Below are 18,836 nucleotides of genomic sequence, written 5' to 3'. Positions count from 1 at the left end.
TGTAGACATTTTATTCAGTGATACATCATTAACCAAATACCTTTGTCCATGCATATTTCTTTGTAAAATCAGAAACATACATATCGTAATAGAACATAAATGTTTACACCATATTGCACTTGCATACCCCATCAACGCCTGTTGTTTTAGTTCAGGGACTTTTATTTGCTAAACTTGTAGCGGACCTTCGAATAGATACATCCGGTTCAATCACTGTTTTCCTTAAACATTTTACTCTTTTCGTTTGGCATTGTGAACTACCGTCACTTCTAAGTTAACTGCAATTAGCACAACGTGACTATTTTCACGTTACGTTTAAATGATATCGAAACAGTCGTAGGAACTACTTTTACCAGAATGTATTACTCCCGATTTGATTGGTCAGGTTTGTAATACGTATGATGCTGTCTATGTCTAAGGATATGTCTAAAGGCATGTCCAGGATAAGCCCGGTAAATTTGGCACGTGTAGCTAAATCATTTTCATTGAAATCAGGTAAGTTCCATGAAATATTAATTCATAGCAAAGCCAGACACGTGAACAATAATATGCACTCTTCATTGTTTTCCTCAAGTCGTGCAACAATCAAGTTGTTACACATTGTTACACATCACTCTTTGTAAATCCAGCATAGTCTCTATCGGTGTCTTGAAATGTTTTTTGTTTGTTATTGTTATCATAAATTAAGTGTTTCGTTTGAATGTCTTAATTATTTACCCAGGAATATTATAACATACACTATAACAATGTGGTCTTCCTCTTAACGAAAACCTTACGGCCAACGAATGTTAACAAGTAAAGAGCTGTGTTGATGTAAGTAATCTGGCCTAGCTGCAAGGAAGATGTCGATCTTTGGGCTGACACTGAGTATAACGTTAGTCAACTGTGTCCAGCAGCCTAACCTGCCGTGTTACATTATGGCATAAAATTAGCTAGGAAATCGCAGGCTATGACAAGCTATCCAACGAGGGAAGATTTTAGTTTTATAGGCTACACTAAAGATTCTGTTTCGGTTTCGTCAAAGGTTGTTGATATTTTAGCTCACCAGTCTATCAAATTACACCAATCCGAAATTACACCAATTACACCTTCAGTGTTCCTGAAGCACCGTGTTGATTAGCTGGGGTTGTTTATGGCTCGGTCCGAGACACTATTTTTGTGAACGAACACCTCAAACACTCAACGAACAACTAGAGGACCGTGAGAAGCAGCTAACGTCTTTTTAAGCTCATCACTTGTGGGCAGTGCGTATGAAAATAGGCTGTCCACTTTTTCTAAATTGTAATTTTAAAGCCAAGTCTGGCTTAAAAGTATCCCGCCCCCTCTTCTCCCTGCATTCAGGCCAGTAGAGCATCATGTCTCAGGAACCTGAGCAGGACACCCACTCTCAGACACAGACTCAGTCTCAGCCACAGTCACAGGGTGGCTCCAGCTCCTCGTCTGCTCCAACTTCTGGCAGCCAGTCGTCCTCGGGTTCGGGCACTCTCAGCTCAGTGGACACCATCCCAGTGCGAGACCTTGCTTCCATCCCTGAGGAGGAGCCAGGACCAGAGCCATGGGGTCGGCTGCTGCCCATGATGACTGGCGTCAGAGTGCACAGTAAGAGCTCTCCCAGACTCCTGACCACATTTGATACCCACTTCATTGGCTGAACAGTTAGGAGGATAAAACATGAGTGGCAAAAAAATGTATCTGGCAACAGCTTCAAGGGGTTGTATTTGATTCTGCTTGATTAGTCTTGGATAGTCTTGGGAACCACTGGTATAATATAAACTGCAATAATGTTATATTTGTGTAGCTGTTTTAAACATGAAAGGTGGTTAAAAAGCTCATATAAAATATTGAACTTGTACTCAGGAAATGTATGTTATCCTTATTTATTAACCTGTGTTTTGTTTATGTTAATTCAGTTTTGACTCACATTGAAGGTTTATATGGGTGGTGACTTATTGTTTTGTAGAGGAAAGGATGTCTGACAATTATCCAGTGTTGCAGTCCATGACAAAGTGGATGATTCACACACTTTGGATACTCCATAGAGGAACAAGCACAGCCATTTGAATTAGGCTTTCATCAGTGAGCCACAGTATATACACAAAACATTTAAGGAGCTTTGGTTAGTTATGATATGTGTTGTATGCTAATATTGTGCTTAGTGCATACTAAGATGTTGAGTAATACAAATTTTTTCTGGTTTACAGTTACTGTCTACCAGTATCCCACTAAAATACTGTTAACTAACTGGTCATGCCAAAAATGCAAGAGCATGGATTGCATGTGCTCTACACTAGCCTAACAAGTTAGCAATCCAACTGGTTTCCTGTGGCTGTCCTCTCCCAATCTGGAACACAGACATACATGTAAATTAACATGTGTAATCAGTTACGTGAAAATCAGTTTTCAGAATACTAAGTTAGTGTATTAAATGGATTCACATGGACGGCATGTATTTCTTAGATTTGCTTTGTGGAATTGTGTGGCGTCATGTTGTTGTTTATTAATAGGTGGGTTTAGTCATAACAGAATGACCTCATGACTGTTTACAGATTGTGTTGAGGACAATTATACATTTGGAAGAGACCGACGTTGCAGTTATACCTTCAGTGATCCAGCCATGAAGGGTCCATGGATGAACACTTACAGTAAACGTCATTTTCGCATATTCAGGGTTCGTCTTTATGGTTCTCATACATTAGCACTCAATGTACATGGGTTTCCTCTACCTTAATGACTTAACTTAACTTTGGATTGAATTTGGTTTTCCTGTGATTTCACAGGAGAACAATATTGTATTCATTGAAGACACCAGTGCCAATGGAACATTCGTTGATGGTGATATAATTGGCAATGGGAAAAAAATTCCATTGGCCAATAATGCAGAGATATCGCTTGCTGGGCAAGGCCATAAGGGTAAGATGTTAAAGCAGCACTATGCAACAATTTGCCACTTGTGGTGTGTATTTTTTATGAGCATGTAGTTTTGGCATCATCCTCAAATTAATTTTGATGGAATCTGGTCATGTAAAGGACAGATTAGCACACCTGTGGTTCCTACTAGTTGTCCATGCTGTGCACTACGTACTTCTGTGGTTCGGGTCTGAACACCCTGTGAAAATGTAAGAAAAGCCTTCACAGCACATCGCCAAAAAATATCACCCAAAGACACCAGTTAGCATGTTAGCTTGCTTTATCAATGCCAACTCGGCTGTTTTTACATGTGTTTTAGGTAGGTAGCACACTAGTTTTAGACCAAAACTGCATAATACATGTTAAACCCTCTGACAGGATAGAAGCTCTCAGATTTCCGTACAACGTCATGAAAACTCTACAAAGTGACTTTCATTATTTTCTGGGTATCTCTGCAAGTTTGCTGTTGTTGTAAACAAATTGTATATCAAACTGTCTAGATTGTTCCACTTCAGTGAACAGTGCAACATTGCCTGCAAGCAAAATGAAGTTACAGATGAGAACACCTTCCTCATGTTTAAGTCAACATTCTTTTGCAAGGAGAACAGCCTCAATTAATCATGGTCTTGTCCACAAAGCGTACAGTTCTCCTCTGGGGTGCTGGTGCTCTTATTTGTACACCAGCGTGCTCACCAACTCCTCTCACAGTTGGGAAGAGGACGTCTCTCTAATCCAAGTCATCTTTATTGATTTGATGACATCAAACGTGGTGTTTGCATACAAATTTAAGTTCATCAAACACCACACATGTAAGCATACAAGTTCAAGCTCAAGTTCTTGAGTGGGTGTCAGAATCATTTTCTTTTTGGTTGTCGGCCCAAACAAACACATCACCGTTTTTCCTTTTTCTTTAAAATGAACAGCTTGTGCTGCATGTTTTTTTTTTGATATAATAATACATATCTTTGTGTCTCTCTCCAGTCTTTGTCTTCATCGATTTAACAGCAGATGAACAGGAAAACCTTCCAAAAGAATTTAAAGCAAAATACCTGATGTCACGAAAGATTGGATTGTAAGTGGAACTTCCTTGGTACACTTTTACTGATTACATTGCCATCAGGGTTTTCTACCCACGGTTTTAAGTGATGCGTTTTTGTCTACAGGGGAGTTTGTGGAGAAGTAAAACTGGCTTTTGAGCGGGATACATGTAAAAAAGTTGCTGTTAAAACTATCAATAAGCTGAATTTTCCCTCCGTTGGGGTAAGTCTCTTTTACTGAATAATCAGCAAATTATCTCTGTATGGTCATATTGCCATTTTTTCCACATTAGAAAAAATTTATCAATTTTCCATCTGCGCACACACTTTTAGACAGCGACGCGGAATGCCGAGCGGGAGATTGAAATCTTGAAAAGAATTGATTATGTAAGTTGTGTCTAAGTCTCTATTTATGTTCAGAGATCTGCATGTGTTTTAATTAATATTGACTTCTGTTTCCAGCCTTGTCTCATAAAAACGGAGGCCTTTTTCCAAACAGAAGAATCATATTACATTGTGTTAGAGCTGTAAGTATAACATTTCCATTATCAGCCTTTTAATTAGCAAAACTTGTTTTGAAAGATCTCGCCATAACAGATGTGGTACCTGACGAGGCATCTAAAGCCCACAGATGAGTGCAGGACAAATAATGAGAATGCGATGCTGTGTGTCGCAAGGGAAACTCAAAGTGCAGCCACCCTGAAATGGCAAGAGATCACAAACCTCTTACATCTCTTCCCGAGGTTGTCTGAATGAAAAGATGAAAGCCTTTTCTTCAGCTGAGCTCTCTGTAGACAGTAAAAGATGTCTGCGACATTTGCCCATCATTTGCGATTCATATAGTGCAGTGTCCTATTTATTCTGTAAGCCACAAAGACATACGGAAAAGGTTTGTGTACATCTTCAGTAGCATGCCCCGCATGAACTTCCTTAGGCTCTGGCTGGGAAATCAATGAGCTTTGTGTAAAATGTTCAAAGCATGTCACACACCTTTTAAATCCGGCTTCAGACCATGATGGCATCGACTGGGTCTGTGTCTGTTGTGTGTAGAGCCGGCCTGGGTCACGATACCCCTGACCGCTGGTGCCCCCTTCTTTCTCAGGATGGAGGGCGGAGAGCTCCTCGACAGAATCAAATCCAAAGGTCAGCTTGAAGAAGACATTGCCAAGCTGTACTTTTATCAGATGTTGAAAGGAGTGAAGGTGTGGGTTGTTTATTTATTTATTTATTTTGTTTGTTTTGAGTTTGTGGAACTATCCTATACTGTAATGATCTGGTACATTTTTCCTTTCAGTATCTCCACCAGAATGACATCATACATCGAGACCTTAAACCAGAGAACATTCTCCTGGCATCCAGAGAGGACCAGTGTCTGATAAAAGTAACATTTTAAACTCTTCTTAAGCTCCCCCCCTTCACCCCCATTTGTAAAACACCAAGACAATACTTTGCCCGTCATGCTTCAGATCACAGATTTCAACCAGTCGAAGATCCTGGAGGAGTCGTCTCTGATGAAGACGCTCTGTGGAACACCCCACTACCTGGCCCCCGAGGTCTTCCTGAGCGCCTCCACCGAGGGCTACACGGGTGCTGTGGACTGCTGGAGTCTAGGGGTGCTGTTGTTTGTCTGGTACATACGTCTTTTTGTGATATATTTACAGATTTGCTAATGAACACAAGTGTGTGTGTGTGTGTGTGTGTGTGTGTGTGTGTGTGTGTGTATATATATATATATATATATATATACACACACACACACACACACACACAGAGAGACAGATGATTGTATGTACATGTGTTTTTGTTTGTTTGTTTTTTCTTATAGCTTAGGTGGCTACCAGCCCTTCCATCCTGACATCAGCGATCTTCCTGTGAGGGAGCAGATCACTCAGGGACATTACAGGTTCATCCAGTCCAAGTGGGAAAAAGTCTCCACTTCAGGTAAACATTCAGTCCAGGAGGCTTCATGTTTCACTCTTGATACAGCAATTGGTTTGAAATGTCTGTTCACATCTGCTGAAACCTCCTGCAAATCATAGAATGTCATTGCATTTCAGCAAGGAGCCTTGTGAAGAAGCTCCTTGTTGTTGACCCCAAGAAACGGTTGAACCTTGATCAGGCACTGGAGCATCCGTGGCTTCAGGTCTGAACATTTTATATCAGTACAGTTTACTGTGGGTGCTAATAAAGACCAGCTCCACCAAAGATATGAAAATGAGTCTGATTCACTGATGACTTTTACAAACAGTTTGGCCAAGCAAGACACATGGTCAATATCTCTGTTGTGTTACTACAGGATGATGCAATGAAGAGCCTGGCCCATCAGATCATGTACCCTGGAGGTGAAGGTGATGCTGAGGTAAGAGAGTAAAGGGCCATTGAGAAAATACATGTTTTATTTCAAAGTGTTAATCAAAACAAACAAAAGAAAACACAAATGACATCCCAAGGCATGTATATAAATGTTTCAGTTCAGTTGACACTTTGAGTGATTGCTCTTATTAGTATTATGTATCTATTCATTTATATTTATGACCCGAGTGCTTCCCCTTCAAAGCCCCAGCAGCCCTCGACAAGCAGGAAGCGCAGACAGGAGGATGCTGAGGAGCAGCCAGCAAAACGACAGAAACCGGATGCATGAAAAGGCAAATGCCAGATACTGGACTGTGTCTGTCTGTCTCATGCTGTATCAAGCCAATCATTCCGATGGTGATTCATGTTGATATTTGTATATATTTTGCTGTTTCTGAATGACTTTTATACTGAATAGCTTTATATGTAGCCTCTTTTTGGTTTAAATTTTACAATAAAATTTCACACTTGATTTGGTGTGTCATTACAGCAATAGTTACAGAATGAGGGTCATTGATTTCAAGCATAAATGGATCATTGAGAAAAAATTAATTGTGCACTGGTGCCACAGAATAAAATGTTTTTGAAACATTTGTATATATTTTGCCATTTCTGAATAATCAATAACATTTCACAAGTGATTTGGTGTGCTTCATTTCAACCAGGTTCACCTCATTAAGGGGTATGTGAAATCGGTCTTGTTCTATGGTAAAAATCCATACAGCAATAGTTACAAAATGATGGTCAATGAAAAACAAAATTGTGCAGTGGTGCCACAGAATCAAATGCTTTTCAAAGGCACATTTTAATATATAAAAATAATCATTAGAAATGAACATGAAAAAAGAACTCATGTTTACCAGCTGTGAAGCACTTTATGTTGTACTGAATCAATTAAGCAGCCAAAAAGATTACAGAACACAGACAATATCTGAAAGGCAAGACTGAAATCCAATGGCATTGCTGTGACAAGAGAAATGTCTTGCTCAGGTAACAAAGGTATGATTTGCTCATATTTGCTGAACGTACTGCACGTGGTAACCCTTGCCTGGATTCTCTGTACTATCGATCATGGAACTCTCAGAGAACAGAACTGGTGTCTGAAAACACACCTGGTGTCTGAAAACACACCCCTCCAAGCATAAATCATTTAGTTTGATCTTTTGCTCGGCATACCTGCCTCACCGGAGATGAAATTGACTCCGGACTTGTCGATGCATCTCTGGAGCTCATAATTTGGCTTTTGACTTGTCCCGCAGGCGGTACAGGACCGCGTGCCCCTCGTCGAAAGAGTCTGTCAGGGCTGACTGGACTCTGCTCTTCCAGCTCAACAGCTTGGGTCGATCCTGCAGGATGTCTCTGCCACCACCCAGGGGCTGGAATCGATAACAGCAGCAAGGAGCCCCAGGTTAAGTCACAACTAACTCAATTCAGTGTCATTTGAAACATTTAAAAAAAATAGAATCAATCTGTAATGTTTTATTAAACTATCTTATGACCGCATTCTATGTGGACTTTTTATCCCTACATTAACGTGATTATGATTTTAATGAGTGAGATGGGCCCCATTAGTAACTTTACATTTTATACCATGCATAATTCCTGTGGTGCTCCAAATAAAAATTCTGTACATAGAAATGATTGATACAATCTTATCCATCCTACTGTATCCATCCTACTGATCATCTGTGGTCTGCTTACCTGCATGATTTCACAGACTGCCAACAGGTCAGCCAGACTGATGTCATCTCCACACAGGAAGGGTTGTCTCTTCAGGAACATGTCCTCCAGCTTGTCCAGAGTGCCACTCAGCTCCACCAAAGCCTTCTGCACCCTTGTGGGCTCCGCAGGCTGCCCTGTCATACGAGGCATCAGCACCTAAACACACCAACAATCATTCAGTTATTTTGTAGCTGTAACTAAATATTACTATGTTGAAATACACTAACCAACTTTACTTGATGACAATACAAAATATCTACTTTTGTTTGATTTTGCTCTTACTTAAAAATGCTTATAAATAAATAAATACTTAAATTCACCTAACATTACTATTATAATATTGACATACACCAGGCACAGGTAAAAGTCCATTAGCTTTGGAGCTTTATCTCACCTCTAGAATGAAAACTTTAGCTGCATGTGGACGGGTGTTGGTTTGGTGCCAAGCAGTGTACTCATTGACCTTCGCCCTCCTCTCTGGGTGACGTGGGTACCAGTGCTCAGGGACATCATAGTTGGTAGCAAGATATTTCAGAATGGCGTCACTGAAACAAGTCCAGGGTTAGGCCTACATGTTCTACTGATTTCTTCTGCCAAGACTGCAGCTACATTTCATGTTATTCTTACCTTTCTGTCAGAACAAAGCCATTATCAACCATGACGGGTACCTTTTGCATTGGATTCAGTTTTGTAAACTCAGAGGTCTTGTTTTCTCCTAAATAAAAACATTATAATAATTTGGTGAGTTGGCGAATAGGCTACGTGTAGGGTATTCATAAACTTGTTGACAACCAGATACGTGACATTACCATAAGTGAACATCATAACAGGCAAATCCTATTTTGACTTCACTTTCAACAAACGGCTTGTTTTCCATACAGGTAGAATTAAGAGCATAGTGGGCAGTGAAAAACATAACGTATTGCGTCCACTTTGATAAGATATCTGGGGGAAAGTTCAGATGAGGCTACGTCCTAGTCACCCAAGAAATATCATGGTCTATAATCTGGCAACGGTTAAGGCTATTTATTCGAATATACATTATTGACTGAAAATGACCCTCTGTATATATTCTCTATATTCAGTCGATTGTAATTTACAGTTACAGAAGCTCGCAGTGTAACTTCTCATGTTGACGTGACCTTGCATACCCAAGTCGACGATGAACATGTCTAACTATCAGCTGCACTCACCTTTTCGTAGTGCAACAGGTTTCACCGTGTGTGGTATTGTTGTGCACCGAAGAAATATTTGCACCGCTCTACATGGCTGTGACAGCAAATCAAGATACACTTCAACCGCTTTTCTGGTAGCCATGGCGAGTCTTGCCTGGTTGTTCTGTCCTGTTCTGTCTGTCCTGTCAACACGATCTTAGCCAGAATACCTAGCAAGTCTAGATTAATCGAGTGCCGTTAGTATTGCATTCTTCTCTGTACGCCTGTTAGAAAGTATTTCCACGTCTCCACATTTCACCGCAAATTACAGCATTTAATGTCAACACTGGAGGTTCCCAGCATGCCGCGGGTGTCGGGTGATGTTTGGCTTTTGTGTCTGGTAGTATTGTATGTGATTGTTTATCATTTAGTTGCGTCTAGTCCTGACTGATCCTTGTGCTGCCAAATGATCCACCGTCAATGTGATCATGTGAGAGATGGACTTTCGCTGCCTACTGTGTCGATTTCAGCTCCTGTCTGTAGCTACTCAGATGTAACGAAAGGCTGAAAGTTAAAAGGACCCCTGTCATTGTCTCTGTAGGCCTTTGATGCTTCATCTCAAATTCATAGCTGATAACTGCTAGGCTACAAACACAACCCAAGGTGAATTTAGAATCCTTACAATATTACTAATCTCCGAATCTTTGGCAGGATATTGAGATGTGTGCCTGTTGATGCAAGAGTTCAGTGTAAAGATGTATTTCCTGTTAAATCTTCACTTCCTCTCTCTTTATATCGTTTTCCTATGAATACTTCTAATTTAGCTCCATAGTAAGTTTTTAAAAACAGAAACATCCCTGTGTATTTATTTAACTATCAGTGTACGAATTGAAAATGAAAATGAAGTCAACTCTTGTGAAAACATTTTATTTATTGTCATTTTCCTCCACGGGACAGTGTCCTACATAATTATACGAGAGTATAGTTACAATTTGTGTTTATGTGGATGTAACCTATATTTGTGACTGAGGATATAACTGCATTAATAGGCTATAGTGCATAGGTTATGGTCTCATTCCTCAAACACTTTGACAACTCACAAATACAATGTATATCATTTTAAACATATAGAAAACTTTTTAAACTTACTCAAAGAAAGACAAGAGACACTACATACTTATCACAACACAGACTGAGCCCCACTGCCCAAACTAAAGTTCCTTTACCAGAGGCAGGGACATGCAGAGGAGGGGGCTAAGGTTGCTCGGGCAACTACCCGCCCCTCCGAAGGATATATATATTTAAATAGTATTACGGCTGCAGAACTTGTATGCCTAGATAAAATAATCGCGGAATAAGCGTCCAGGGGACGGGGGCGTGGCGGCGGCGGTTAATGAGAGTTTAAAATGATATAGGCAAAATATGCGTCCAGGGGACAGGGGCGTGGCCAGGGGACGGGGGCGCGGCGGTGACAAAAATTAACGTGTTGGCCCTTTTTTCCAGGGCAGAGGAACTGCCCTTCAAAATTCCTGTGCACGTCCCTGACCAGAGGAATAATACGCCCTTGTTGTATTTGACATCTCTGTTCTGATGATTTGAGTTGTGTTTTGACAATGAAATTACTCTTCCTATCAGTATGTGATCTTTCCAGCACTAGCCAAGAGACTGACATCGCTGCACTGTTTTCAAGTTGTGAATCCCCTTGCAATAGGCTTTGTAATGTGTAATGCCACCTCTCACAGAGAAGTTGATAACAGCGTTTGACTTGGCCCATCTGTGCCATCCACTTTGTTCCGCCTCTTCTTACCCATAGACTGAAACTCTGCATGAATCTCCAGAAAAGTTTTGTTCTTGGTTTCTGGAACTACAAGGAATATATATGTGGCCACCATAACACAGATGACCAAGAACACCAGGAAGCAGTATTGCTTGAGCCCACTCTGAAAAGAAAAGGGTGAAAACACCAGATTGATGTGTAGAATCACCAATACCCTGACTGAGATATGATAAACCATTTTACGTGTGTCTTAAGTATTCAGTGTTTAGTGCTCTGGTAACATTAACAGTCATCACTGTATCATCACTTACTACAATGAATGGGAATGCCATGCCAATCAGGAAAAAGCTCAGCCAATTAACAGACCCTCCGATCATGTAGGCAGCAGGACGCCCAGCTTGCGTGAACAGTTCAGCAGCCAATATGTTTGTGACACCACCTAAGACAGGAACAGAACAATACTAATACGTTTATCCTCCTTAACAAGATATATAAGGTGAACATGTTCGCACATTTTGGGGAGCACAATGAGATCTGAGGCTGAACAAAGACCATAAACAGCTTCAACTTGGCACACTTTTTTTTCACTAAGAGAAAAGCACAGAAAGTGTTTAGTGTATTTTAGCGCATGACTACACCTGGTCCCAAGCCAAAGCTGAGGATGAAAGCGAAGACACAGATCACACTGAGATACGGCACCCATGGGCTGGCCTTCTGAGGAAAGAAAGGAATGATCCAGTATTTAAGACCCCATTACTCAAGGTTTGCCACATAGCACTGGACTACAGGGCAAGGTTGCTATACAATCCATTACCACTGATACTGAAATATTATTGCAGTCACTAATAAAAAAACAGGGTATTTAGTCATAGTCTCTATCTTAAGGGTGGGCAAGAAATGGGCAGAGTTCAATGCAGAAGTGGCCAAAGTCAAGAGATTAAATTCTGTTTGCTGTTCCACGAAATTCTAACCAATTTATTTTGTTTATTAATCAGTTCACCTCTACTAATAGAATAATTGCCTAAATTCCAAAGCATTTTTATTTATTTTAATGTCATTATTTCTGCATTTCCAAATAAGTTAGGCCTATTCAGCCGTGGGCAAATCCCCATTGCTCTTTGCTATTAACTGTCTGGAATTTCACTGTGGTCAGTAACCTCTCAAACAAGTAAACTTATTCCAGAAAGCTTGTAATGCAATGTAGGGAACGCTCTGAAACGCTTTACTTGGAAGGTGAGCGTCAGTGTGAAGCAGGTGCACCAGAAAGCCATGAGGGAGTATCCTCCAATGATGAGTGCTCTCCTCCCCAGTGATTCAATCAGCATGCCCTGGGGGAGACACAATGCATCACATGACATTGCAGCCAACTAACAGTGAGGAAATAATATGCCTCCTGACCAAGTCATCTCTTTCCTCCTCAAAACAAGACCATTTTGTGGTGTTTTTTTTTTGTTTTGGGTTTTTTGACACATGACATTGCATGTTTTTTGACACATGACATTGCAGCTAACTAACAGTGAGGAAATAATATACCTCCAGACCAAGTCATCTCTTTCCTCCTCAAAACAAGTCCGTTGTGTGGTGTTTTTTTTAATTTTTTTTTTAAGCTGAGACGTTAACAGCTACTGTTATAAAACATGCTTTGGGCTATTTGAGGGTAACCTGGCATTGTGTAAAAGTTACTGGATGTCTGGTCAATAAATCACAGGTTTAACTTGTTATCAAGCATGTTAAAATACTCCTGTTCATGTATAACGTGTAACAAAGAGAACTTACGCAGGTTAGGGCAGTCATACACTCACAGGCCCCGGTACCCAGTGTTACATATGGTATCCTAGCTGCTGGGATTCCTGCCTCAGTGAAGACATAATCTGCATAGAAATAGATCTGTGAAATAAAACAACATTAAACACCATGTCATTTAAAATACTTCACAACATCAATAGACTAATGACAATAGACTATTTCAATAATTTGTAAAACAATAAAACATGAGTTATTACCATCATAACAAATGGGTAAATTACTTAAGGCCATCTGAATATAACTATCAGTTTCTTATTTCATGAACTGTCAAATCAGTTAATTTTAGCAACACACTGATCTTACATCTCAGTCAGTTAAACTAACCGCTGTGTCGTGACTGCATAATAATATGACTTTGGTAATGATAGCCCATACAACTTTCCCAGGACTATGCCAAAATATAACAAACATTATTGGACAGAAATACTGTCTGACTCGTACAGCATTGATTCCATTGAGCTGCTGAAAAATGTTAATCAGAATGATGGTGACAAGCTGCCGTCGGAGGCTCCGGTCCGAGAACAGTTCCCAGGGTTTCTTAGGTTTGACTCCAACAGCATCAAGTCTCTCCTTCTCTATGTCTGCCTTCTCCCCGTGGTATTTATCTGCACCATGAAGCTGTTTCAGTGCTGTTAAGAAACACAAGACATGGCAGACATTCTTCAGCTCACGCACTTTTTGTCCACATTTCATTCGTTCTACTAGGTAAGCACTTTACACTGGCCTCATTTCAATTTGGCTGAGCCTATTTTATTCAAGAGCAAAAACCACACTCTGCTAATTAATGACAGCTTGTTGTGATGCGAAATATGCCCAGTGATAAAGCATGTAAACATCGTGTGGGTAACTACTGCTATAGAAGAATGAGACGTAATCCTGTTTGTAAATCAGAGAGACCCCTTCTCTTCCTTATGTGTAAGTCAATTGGGATGGAAGGTTCTGACCAAAAAAACCGAAAGCAAATGTACATGCAGGAAAATGTCATGCTATTAAACACTGTATTTTAACCAGACCTTCAAAATAATACAATTGCTCTAGGTGTGGAATATTTGTAGGCCCTGCATATCATTTTTTATTTAGCCGTCACTTACCCTCGTCACACGCACGCTCGTCCCCTTTGTCAATCAGTAGGTAGCGGGGGCTTTCTGGAAACCAAGGCAGAACGAGGAGCTGCACTACCGCTGGGATGCAGGTGGTGGATAACAAGATGGCCCAGTCTCCACCCAACAACTCACTGAAAATAAAAGCCAGCTGAAGTTACAGGGTTGGATGGTAGCTAAATTATAAATTGCTTGAGCTACAGAAGGATGGAGAATGTTGTAATGATGTAGGGATACGCATTACAGACTGCACATCTTTACGGCTGATAATTACTAATCACTTTGACCAAGGTAACTGTTGAATTATAAATGATTTTGAATGTTGTTTTTGACATTTATGATATGTATATGAACATATGAACACCAGCTAAACAGTGTTGTTAGCACGTGCGTTCCTGTTTCCACTGAGCAAGATTTTAGTACACATCACCTTCAACTCACTTTAGTCCAACCACCTGTCCAGTGAAAATGCCCCCTGTGATGAATATGGATGTGCCCATGGCCATAGCGCCACGCAGTGCCCGAGGGGCAATCTCACCAAGGTAGAGGGGCTGCACACATAAACTAATGCCTGCCAATCATAGGTACAAAAAATGAATGCCTTTATCCTGCTCATGTGATGTTCATTGAAATTATGGCCTGGTACACTGACAAGCAAAGCAGGATAACACCACAGCTATTCACATCTGCTTTTCTCTGTTTTGGCATTATTTGCAAAATTCCTGCATTACATTTTTTCCTCAATCCATAATTCTTTGTTAATACTGAAAAACAGAGTCATTTTACAAGGATTAAGAGCTGCTGATCTTTTGTCTTAACATTGTGCTTTTTGTGGAGCCTTGGGAATTCAAAACACATTATCCATGTTGAATCCCTCAGATAGATTACCTGCATTTACGCCTGTTAGGAAGCGCCCAACAATGAGCAGTTCATACAAACCAACAGGCCTGCTTACACCCATGAGAAGCGCTGCAAGGATAGCAAAGACGTTGTTGATCAACAGTGCCCCTTTTCTGCAAAGGGAGAAAATAGATTGTGTTGAGCTCATTACTAGGCAAGGGTAATCTAAGTGATTTGGTTATTTTACAAATTTTTTCCAGTATACTTCTGTATGACATTTCTCAATTTCTTAGTTCTGTTTTGGCATTTGTGGCTATTGGTCTGCTGGCTGTAATCCTGCGCATTATTTGATTTTAACTAGATGGGGGGGTTTACATTTTTTTTTAAAGGAAATCTTATTTTAGCCTTTTCCCTGGGACAGTAGAGATTGACCGGAAATGATTGGGAGAGAGAGATTGGAGTGGGATCGGGAGATGACCACGGGTCGGAGTCGAAACCGGGTCCCCGTGGGTGCTTGGGCCTTTAGACGGTTGGGATGCTACCGCTCCTGCCACAGCTCCCCCTAACAGAACAATCCTACATGCATATGAACTGGTCTCTGAAGCATATCAACAGCGTTTCAGGAAATTGAGAAATTCAGACCAGGAAACCTATGTAGAGTTCACTAGGGAGAAGGAGAGAACATTTGACAGGTTGTGTGTCTCTCATAAGGTCGTAACAAGAAAAGACCTCAAGCAGCTAGTTCTTATAGAAGAACTTAAGAACCGTCTCCCTCAGGCTGTAGCGATCTGCTCCCTCTTACTGAATGAGCAGAAGCTGCTGTCCTCCCTGATGACTACACACTCACTCACAAGCAGGTCTGTGACTGGCGTTGGGGTAGCGACCAGTATCGAACTGTATCAACCTACCAAGGAGAACCTACAAAGGCGTCGGTCTAAAGGCTCATGGTCCCTGTCGGTGTCTCCTCCAGGTAACCTTAGTCGCATCGCCGTCCCTAGGAAAGAGCTCACCTGCTTCTATTGCAAGAAGCCAGGTCATAAAGTGGCGGAGTGCAACTCGCATTAATAAGGAGAAACCAAGCAAGTCTGCTGTATTGGTTGCATCTTGTAAACCCAATGTTCCTCTTGGAGAGGGTGAGGGGACTTGCATGGTCTCTTGTATTTCTTCCCAGGGGTGTAAGGAGAATGGTATTCAGACATATTACACTCCCTTCATCACTGAAGCAGAAGTGTCCACACTGGGTTGACACCTCTCCTTCAGTGATACAGGAAGTACAATCCCTGTACCTCTATTATGATGGTCAGACAGATGGTGTTGATAGTGGGATGGTTCCACCCATTTAACATCTGTGCCATGTCTCTGCCAGAGAAAAGGGGCTGGTAAGTGCAGAACTGATTGCCACTGATCTTGTTGTCTGCCATGGCAGACCCTGATTGTTCCATCCCGCCGTACCCACTTGGTCACCGTGACCGTGGCTCTGCCTATCTGATCTGGCTGAGTTTGAATAGAGAGCGTGGATATGATTATTTAGTTAGGGAGCAGTCTGCCACAATAGTCCCTGACAGCTCACCTTGGAGAAAATGTATTTGTTTCTTTCTTCACATTGTTCTTGCCTTGATTCCATGACTGGTACGCTATAAGGGAAAGTGTTTTTATGTGGGGGATTCGTAGCTATTTGTTATTTATTGTGTATTCGTTCTTAGCCTCTGTGTGTGTGTGTGTGTGTTTTTTCTTGTCTTCATTCGTTTCTACATTCTGGGGGCCAGGATTAGGAGACGTAGAGGATGGGTTGTCTACTTAGGACCACCAGCGGTCTTTTTCTTGTGTTTTTGTTGAGGGTTCCTAGTGCAAACATTCTTTTAGGGAGGGAAGTATTATGCCCCCTAAAAAATAGTCACAGTTTGTAAGCCAGGTACAGGGGTGATTTGTTGCATAGAAAATGATCTATTGAATTGAATCCACAATCCACTCCATGAGTGTTTACCTGGCATTAAGTGACGTTATAATATGTTTGGATAGAAAATAATATTATATCACAGAATTTACCTCCCACACTTAATTGCCAATGTTCCGCCAACAGATGAACCAACAAACCCTCCGATTGTAAAAATAGACACAATGGTGGACCACAAGAGAGTGAGCATTTGCTCTGATATGCCAGCGTTGTACCTCTCCATCCATGTTTCATTTATGAACGACTGCACAGCCTGATAATGAAGAGTATAGAAGGAGTGACAAAAAGAGAGTGAGGGGGGTATGGATGAGGGTCACAGGATGGAAATGATGAAGCTTGCAAGTCAGCGAGAAGCGTATGCAGTTTTGGGTTTCACCTCTGTACCGTGACTAACTTAGTACTGGCTGACCTCAACTATTTCATGTGACTGTGTCACAAGCGGCTTTCCAAGATGATGTGACATTTTTTTGAAAACACACTGAAATTTGTAATCCTATTATAAGTAAAAAGGAATTGTATTAAACGAATCCCTGATATAATATTTCAAGCAGTTTTAAAATAATACTGAGTGCACGAATATTAAGGTAATTCAGGTGAGTGTAATAGTGTCTCATAATAAAATCTACAAGCGAATAAATAACACTACATTACCTTTGTGGGAGCATTTACAACAGATATATTGTATCCGTACTGAAACGTCCCTCCGATGCAAGCTGCCCAAACAGCAAATAGCAGTGATTTGCTAGGAATCTAAAAAAATAAATAAAAAATGCACAAAGCAAAGTGATGCCTCAAAGCAAGTTTAGGAAATCTTTAGCGAACAGATTACAAACGTGTATGTCCATAAATACTGTAGGCTATGGCCATACATTCTGAGTAAACTTTATGTATGTCGACTTGATTACAGTAAATAGGCTACTTGATATCGTGTCTATTTACCTACCTTAATTTGCTCATGTCTGTCTTTGAGCAAAGGGAGCGACTCCGTGATATTTCCATTTTCTCTTGACATTTTAGTAAGTGCGTGCTATTTTCTAGCTACGCTAAGCTTCGTTGGTGCCATGACCCATCCGCAGAGTTTTTCGCGAAGTTAAGATGTTCAAGTTTTACGCAGAATACAATAGTTCAAGGCCCGACTTTTAAATAGCATAAAATATCCTTACTTCTGCTTTTTATCTTCGGCAATGATAGAATGGGAAAACTGCTTCACCAATAGGTCGAGGAAACGATATTACTGCCTAACTAATCTACTGTAAAATTCTGTGTTGCAAACAAACAAAAACAGTATTACCTTCTGCACACCCGGAGACTCTTCACTGGTACTCATTTCAAGATTCTTTTATAAGAACTATGGACAAAATGTAACATGGATTTGGATCAAAGGCCTGTTGCGTGAAATCAAACCACCTGTCAGCAAGTGAAAAGCTGCTGAAATTGAATGGCATTACGGGAGTGGTGTAGGCGTGTAGTCATTACAGCCTGGCTAATTAATCTTAACCAACCGATTTGGTATCTCTTTCTCTCTCCGTCTCTCTCTCACACACACACACCCTCTCTAATACTCATATTAGTCCACCTGGATCCTGAAATTCAAATATCACGTTTACAGGAGAGGGTGTTTGCAAGACTATGAATCACACATCCTATCCCATTGATCCTGCATCGTTCATTATTAGCTTGCCTTCATCACAAAGATCCCATTGTTTCTCAGGTCAAGTGACCTGCAGAGCCCCTAAGCCTGTTCTTGTACAGAATAAGCCCTTATCGACATAGAAAAAATATGTCCAGCGCCAGTAGTTAGGAATAACTCACAACCGAGAGTAAGTATGTAGTTGGTACTTTACTGTACACGGAGCAAACCGGGCGAACGCACCGGAGACATGCAGGTACAATACAGAGATGGAAGACACACGGCGCATGCGCCAATACAGTTAACAATAACATGCCAGCAGACTGGCGTGACCACCTTTCTTCTTCCCACCGCTTACCTGTGTGAGAGAGCATGTCAACAGATCACTACATTACAGACCACAATAACTCAAACTGTAACACACAATTATCGAAAATGACCACCCATACAGGCAAACTAGCTAAATGTTACAGGACTCAAAACGAGCTGTGTTAAACCTACACCAGCTATACACGTGAGAATGAGAACAGTATGGCATTACACATACAAGGAGCAGT

The 18,836-nt window shown here is 40.9% G+C and overlaps 3 protein-coding genes across 6 annotated transcripts; 1 reads left to right on the top strand and 2 right to left on the bottom strand.

Annotated features, from left to right (window-relative positions):
• Positions 1-208: 208 nt before the first annotated feature.
• Positions 209-6,891, top strand: chek2 (checkpoint kinase 2). The gene is made up of 15 exons (XM_012815962.3): positions 209-495; positions 1,342-1,599; positions 2,547-2,668; positions 2,778-2,910; positions 3,889-3,979; positions 4,071-4,167; positions 4,278-4,331; positions 4,407-4,471; positions 5,047-5,146; positions 5,239-5,325; positions 5,411-5,574; positions 5,770-5,885; positions 6,002-6,087; positions 6,241-6,303; positions 6,502-6,891. The coding sequence occupies exons 2-15, from the start codon at positions 1,356-1,358 to the stop codon at positions 6,583-6,585; spliced, it is 1,506 nt and encodes a 501-aa protein (XP_012671416.1). The 5' UTR covers positions 209-495; positions 1,342-1,355; the 3' UTR covers positions 6,586-6,891.
• gstt2 (glutathione S-transferase theta 2) lies at positions 6,323-9,750 on the bottom strand. Of its 3 annotated transcripts, none has more exons than XR_001161958.3 (6): positions 9,212-9,750; positions 8,646-8,733; positions 8,413-8,563; positions 7,998-8,174; positions 7,473-7,672; positions 6,323-6,999 (listed from the first exon to the last, which is right to left on the bottom strand). XR_001161958.3 is itself a non-coding variant. In XM_012815963.3 (6 exons), exons 1-5 carry the CDS (start codon positions 9,333-9,335, stop codon positions 7,526-7,528), a joined length of 687 nt encoding a protein of 228 aa, XP_012671417.1. In that variant the 5' UTR covers positions 9,336-9,750; the 3' UTR covers positions 6,323-6,999; positions 7,482-7,525. The 3 variants fall into 3 exon arrangements, 2 of the variants coding, with proteins under 2 accessions (XP_012671417.1, XP_031426172.1); XM_012815963.3 differs by having other exon boundaries at positions 7,482-7,672; XM_031570312.2 differs by having other exon boundaries at positions 6,323-7,672.
• An 896-nt stretch (positions 9,751-10,646) lies between these two features.
• Positions 10,647-18,411, bottom strand: LOC105889910 (solute carrier family 2, facilitated glucose transporter member 11-like). 2 transcript variants are annotated; one of them, XM_031570311.2, is made up of 12 exons: positions 17,593-18,411; positions 17,301-17,399; positions 16,742-16,902; positions 14,744-14,868; positions 14,297-14,426; positions 13,847-13,989; positions 13,197-13,384; positions 12,726-12,836; positions 12,176-12,277; positions 11,588-11,663; positions 11,261-11,388; positions 10,647-11,112 (listed from the first exon to the last, which is right to left on the bottom strand). In XM_031570311.2, exons 1-12 carry the CDS (start codon positions 17,659-17,661, stop codon positions 10,909-10,911), a joined length of 1,536 nt encoding a protein of 511 aa, XP_031426171.1. In that variant the 5' UTR covers positions 17,662-18,411; the 3' UTR covers positions 10,647-10,908. The 2 variants fall into 2 exon arrangements, with proteins under 2 accessions (XP_031426171.1, XP_012671297.2); XM_012815843.3 differs by having other exon boundaries at positions 17,941-18,411.
• Positions 18,412-18,836: the final 425 nt, after the last annotated feature.

Source organism: Clupea harengus, chromosome 7 (assembly GCF_900700415.2).
Source record: "Clupea harengus chromosome 7, Ch_v2.0.2, whole genome shotgun sequence".
Taxonomy (NCBI): domain Eukaryota; kingdom Metazoa; phylum Chordata; class Actinopteri; order Clupeiformes; family Clupeidae; genus Clupea; species Clupea harengus.
The sequence above is the reverse complement of the archived record's forward strand: the minus strand, read 5'-3'. Positions and strand labels throughout refer to the sequence as shown.